This window comes from Hippocampus comes, unplaced genomic scaffold, assembly GCF_001891065.2.
Source record: "Hippocampus comes isolate QL1 unplaced genomic scaffold, H_comes_QL1_v1.1 scaffold694, whole genome shotgun sequence".
Lineage (NCBI taxonomy): Eukaryota > Metazoa > Chordata > Actinopteri > Syngnathiformes > Syngnathidae > Hippocampus > Hippocampus comes.
Window position 1 is genome coordinate 112,367 of NW_017804889.1, and position 5,046 is coordinate 117,412.

Sequence of the window (5,046 nt, forward strand, 5' to 3'; positions counted from 1 at the left end):
AGGACCGTCTTCTGGCTTGGATGGCGGGGTGGGGAGTGGGGGGGGGGGTCGGCATTTGCGGCGAATTTACCTGCAACGCAACAAATTTAACTACACAGGAGAATTCTTAACTCAATCACTGCCGGGGATGTTTCTGTTCATGAAGCGGAATGCTAGTTGCATACTTTTGCAAGGATTAATGATAAAAAGGATCGGGTGAAAAGGTTTCAATTGGTGCCGTCATGCGGATTCAAACTGACGGGTCATCGCTGTCCTGCTTGACAAATTTCTTATCTCACACAGACACACACACACACACAAAAAAACAAAACAAAAACAAAAAAAAAAAAACGTTTTCTCTGCTTTTTTGGTCAGAAACCTGCGTTTTTGGTGAAAACAACCCATTCTCTACTGCAGACTATTCAAGAACGGGAAAAAAACAAAGCCAGAAGTAAAACTTCTCTGGTGTGGTGCTTATATCGAAAGACGGAATATTTCGTGACTCTTTGGAGATCAGGCCAAAAATATGCGGAACTGAATGTTACTGCAGAAATGAAAAAAAAAAAATCAGCAATGCTTCTTTTTACCACAATAGCAAAAGTATTTGGGCAGGAACGGCTTGTTCTTCCACACTAAATTCATCCGCGCGAAAGAGAACTTGTTTTCACACAGCTCGTTGAGAAATGTGTGACTCTTAACTCAGTTATCAAAAAAACTATAAAAAAAACTATCATGACTGATGCGCAACTTTGACATTGAGACCCCAAAAAAGGAGGAAAAAAAAATCGCGTTTCAATGGTCTTTGTGTTCAAGATATTGTAATCGAATCACCGCTTTGTATTAAATATAAAGACGTTTTGGAATTTGGATCTACTGCCTCTAAAGTCATGCTAATGCTTTTTTTTTTTTTGCTTCGAAGCTGCAGCAGCGTTTGAAGACTTTGGACGCATGATTTCAAGCCGTTCGTCCATCAAGAGGACGTTGAGGCTCCTCTTTGTGTCATGCTTCAAATGCGCACTGTTGGGGATGGACTGGCAGAATCTCCCCTCCCCGCAAAAAAAAAAAAAAAGGCTGCCAGGGGGTGCAGCAGATCCCCATTGAAGTGCAAATGCGCGGCAGGTCAAAGGCGAGAAGAGAAGAAGAGGAGAAGATATTTGCGGATCATATTCTATCTAAGCGACTCAACTTGTATTCTCTTTTATTCTCCTCGGGCTGCAACTGCAGCGGCGATGAGTAAGTCGGTTTCTTGTGAAGGCAAGTTTTTTTTTGAAGCTATATAAAGAGCAGTCGGTTATGAGTGGAAGACACAGACAGACACTTTCAATCAAACGTGGCTGATTCGGGGCCCAAATAAAGCACTTTCGACCCACTTCCCCTTCCCCTCAGATTGAAATCTGACATTTATTTGAAACTCTCTTTATTGCAATCTAAAGCAGCCCATCAAAATTTGCTGTCGGGCTGCCATACAAACTTTTAAATTCTCGATTGGGATTTCGCGGTGTCCATCTGTCTCGTGCACGTGATTCTAATCCGTCTTAAAAATGACCCTAAAATTGCCACTGAAATTAAAATTTCAGTGGCTCCTGGAGACTTTTTTTTGGTGGGATAATCATGAAAGCCGTGCCTACCAAATAGCATGTAGTTGAGTTAAATCTGGTTGCTGGGAGAAGTTTCTTCGAAAGATGCCTGGAAAAATGATGCCAAAATGATGCTAAAATAGACATTCATAGCAAATTACAGTTTTTTTTGTGGGTCTACTCATGATAGACATGCCTACCAAAGTTCATTGTTAAGTTACTTGTCTTCAGGGGCTGCGAGGAGACCTTTCAAGGACCTCTGGGAACGAGATTGAATCATGTCTTCAATTTCCTGAGGCTTTTTTTTTTTTTAAATCATGTCTTCAATTTCCGGAGGCTTTTTTTTTTTTTTTGTGGGTCCTCTCAGGAAAATGATCTCTTTAATTCACGGAGGCTTTTTTTTGTGGGTCTTTTCAGGAAAGACATGCCTACCAAGGTTCATGTTAACTGAAAGTGTCCTCTGAGGCTTGTCTTTGATGGAGCCCATAAATGAACAAAATTAACAGTCACTGGAGACGAGCCAACCAAATTTCAGGTAGCCAAGGTAACCCGGCCTCCGGGAATGAATTTTCAAAAGACCTAAGAAGAGCGCCAAACCCAACGGGTGGATGATTGACAGCTGTAGCCAGCGTTAAAAGCTCACAGTGAGGAAGCTCTCGCAGGTTCTCTTTGGAGCTTTTGTCCTTTGCCGCTCGCAGCCAAAAACGCATCATGGCCTCAAAAAAAAAAAAAAAAGAACGCAAAGTTTGACCCACTTTGAGAAGCGCCCATTGTGAGCGCCGTCATTTATTTTCCGCCTCGGGGCGAACGCGGCGCGGCGTCCATTTGGCGCCAAAGCGCCTCTTTGCCAAATTGATGACAAGAGCGCTCCCATGTGAAACCTTAAGAGCTCAAAAGGAGATAAGCATGGATTTTGTGAACCCGCTTCATATTCCCGTGCAGGGAAGTGCTCTTCGCTTGCAGCGACAGATTTTTATTCTTATTTTTTTCCTGCTGCCGGTCGGCAGCACCGCATGCTGAGAAGCAAGCAATCGCATCCTCATGTCCAAACGACATACGAAACAATTTTCACGGCATCCGATCAGATGCGCGCGGACGACATCCGTCGCAGCCTTTCGAGCACCTCTTAATGGCGGCCGTGGCATTAAGCGAATATCGCATGGTAGTCAAGTAGCGGGGAGCACAGATGAGAAAATACAATGACTGAGCTTCTATAAAACTAAAAATATGTCCGACAGGAAAACGGTTCCGGACTACGAGCTGGTCTGATCATTCAATACGAAGCATCAAAAGTCAAAGAACAAAATTCCTGATCATCTATTATGAGAGAGCAAGATGCTGGCTTGTGGGCAAACATTTCAGACAGTCCTTTTCAAGTCAAGTCAAGTACAACTTTATTGTCAAATGCGACAGATGACATTTTTTCCCCTCTCAAGCAGACAACAAGACTGACCTTTAATCGTCTCATAGAACCAACCATATTTGGTCAATCATGTCAAAGCTTACTTCCCGAATGGTGTCATAAGAATAACAAGAAGGCGACTTGTTTCGATTGTTCTCCTTCCTGTCTTGCCCTGGGTTATAATATTTGGGGATTTTTGTTTTTTTTCATGAAATGTAGTTTTTGCTTTTGTTGTTTTAATTTCAATTAGTTTTAAATTTTTTTAAGAGCAGGTTTATTAGTTTTGACTAGTCCCACATTTAAAATGCTTAGCTTTAGGATTAGTTTTTTACATAAATTTAATTTCATGGTCAAATACGTGTTTTTTTTTTTTTTTTTGGTCATTTTGTTAGTTTTTGTTCATGATAATCTTGCTCGAGTCGTTGAGGAGTTCAAACAAAAAGACAAACATCTTCCTTAACTTTTTGCAACACATCAAAATCCGAGAAACACAGGCATAACCTTGCAATTTACATTTTAGTGAGTGATATCTGCCGGCACGCAGCCCGACCGACTAATCACCCGATTCAGTAATTTCACAGCCCTCACTTCTGAAATTAGAGATGAGCACATCTCGTTTTCCAGCATTTTGAAACACAAGGCGCGCGCTGACAAAATGGTTTGCTCCTTTTCGAAAGTGTGTTGTCGTGTTGTGTTCCTTACCTCCATCTCCCGCGGCGCTTGAACGCCACATCTTGCAATGGCGTGTCAATCACACCCGTGTCATTATGTGCGGATGAAGCAGATGCCGGCTGACACTTTTATTGGAGGCCAAAAGCCGCAGGGTAATGGCGGTCTGGCTAGTTGAGGGAGTGGAGTCGCCTTCCCTCCCGCCGGGCATCGCTTGGTTTTGGTAATCCACACCACAGGAAGTGCCAATGTTGTTTCCTGTATGGATCAAGGATGGGAAGTCAGGTTGGAAACGTGAGCACCGGAGGCCGCAGTGACATCAGTTATTACAAAATGAACAGCTATAAAAAAATAAAAATTAAATTAAATTAAAAAGTATTTCAGGTGATTGTAACGGTCGTCAATTATTTGAAAACTTCCACAATTTCAGCAAGACAAGTTGCTTTACAAAACCAGTGACATGTAACCAGTACTCCGACAGTTACCTTGAAAATGTAAACGAGTTACTTAATGGATTACTCGCTTTAACTAGTTACTGTGCTGATTTTTTTTTTAAGTAACCAAGTTACATTGAGCTAAGACCAACAACTTTGCTTTAAAAAATGACATGCAGTTTTGCCACTTAATGAGATGCGCATTTTTAACAGTGACACTTAAGAATAAAGTGTGTTTTTGTTCAAATTAGAATAATAAAGCAGACAACCTTTCTGACTGACCATAATTACTTTTATCTTGACGCTCGCTACAGCGGCTGGCGATTGGCTAATAAAGAAATTAGCTCACATCGCCGAATCAGCATTTTACGTGTGCTGGAATCAATTGAGGCCGCATTGATTTTCATACTCACTAATTCAGTGATGGAGAGGGCGATAAACGAGCGAGTGACCCGCCCTGACGGCACTTTATCATCTCAACTCGCCTCAAACAATGTGCTGGCGATCCATATCTGTTTCAACGGGCGTGAAATCGCAGCTGTTCAACAATTATTCACCGTCATTATTTCCGCCGCTGATTTGTCACGTCTGGCTTCGGGCATATGTTACCGATCCGAGATCCTGCGATCTCAATCATCATTCGAAACATGAAAAGCATCCCCCCCCCACCCCCATTGTTGTTGTTTTCTTCTCAGCAAACAGACAAATGTTTTGTTCTACTAGACAACAGGAAGTGGGATGGGAAACAAACGTCACTATTTTTAGAAAGTCCAGGTAGTTTGTGGAGGTGCTGTTCTGTTTTGGAGAACAATCGTGGAAAAGAACTGCTGTTTGAAATCAGAGACATTGTTAGGGCCCAAGTATAAAATGTTTTTGAATGATTTCCCCCAAAAGCACAAACTCGCAAAATTTGGGAGGTGACTTACTTTTGCAACGGTCACAGGCTAGTCCTCAAAATTTTGGCTCCATAGCGCCCCCTGGAATT

General features: G+C 42.1%; 1 protein-coding gene across 1 annotated transcript in view; it reads right to left on the reverse strand.

The window, feature by feature from the left end:
• dpp6a (dipeptidyl-peptidase 6a) overlaps positions 1 to 4,663 on the reverse strand; it is a 109,579-nt gene extending 104,916 nt beyond the window's left edge. Inside the window, exons 1-2 of the mRNA XM_019882713.1 lie at positions 4,411 to 4,663; positions 3,661 to 3,885 (exon numbers count right to left, since the gene is read on the reverse strand). Coding sequence (XP_019738272.1) covers positions 3,661 to 3,666 — 6 coding nt within the window. The 5' untranslated portion in view covers positions 3,667 to 3,885; positions 4,411 to 4,663. The remainder of the gene's footprint in view (positions 1 to 3,660; positions 3,886 to 4,410) is intronic.
• Between the last annotated feature and the right edge of the window lie 383 nt (positions 4,664 to 5,046).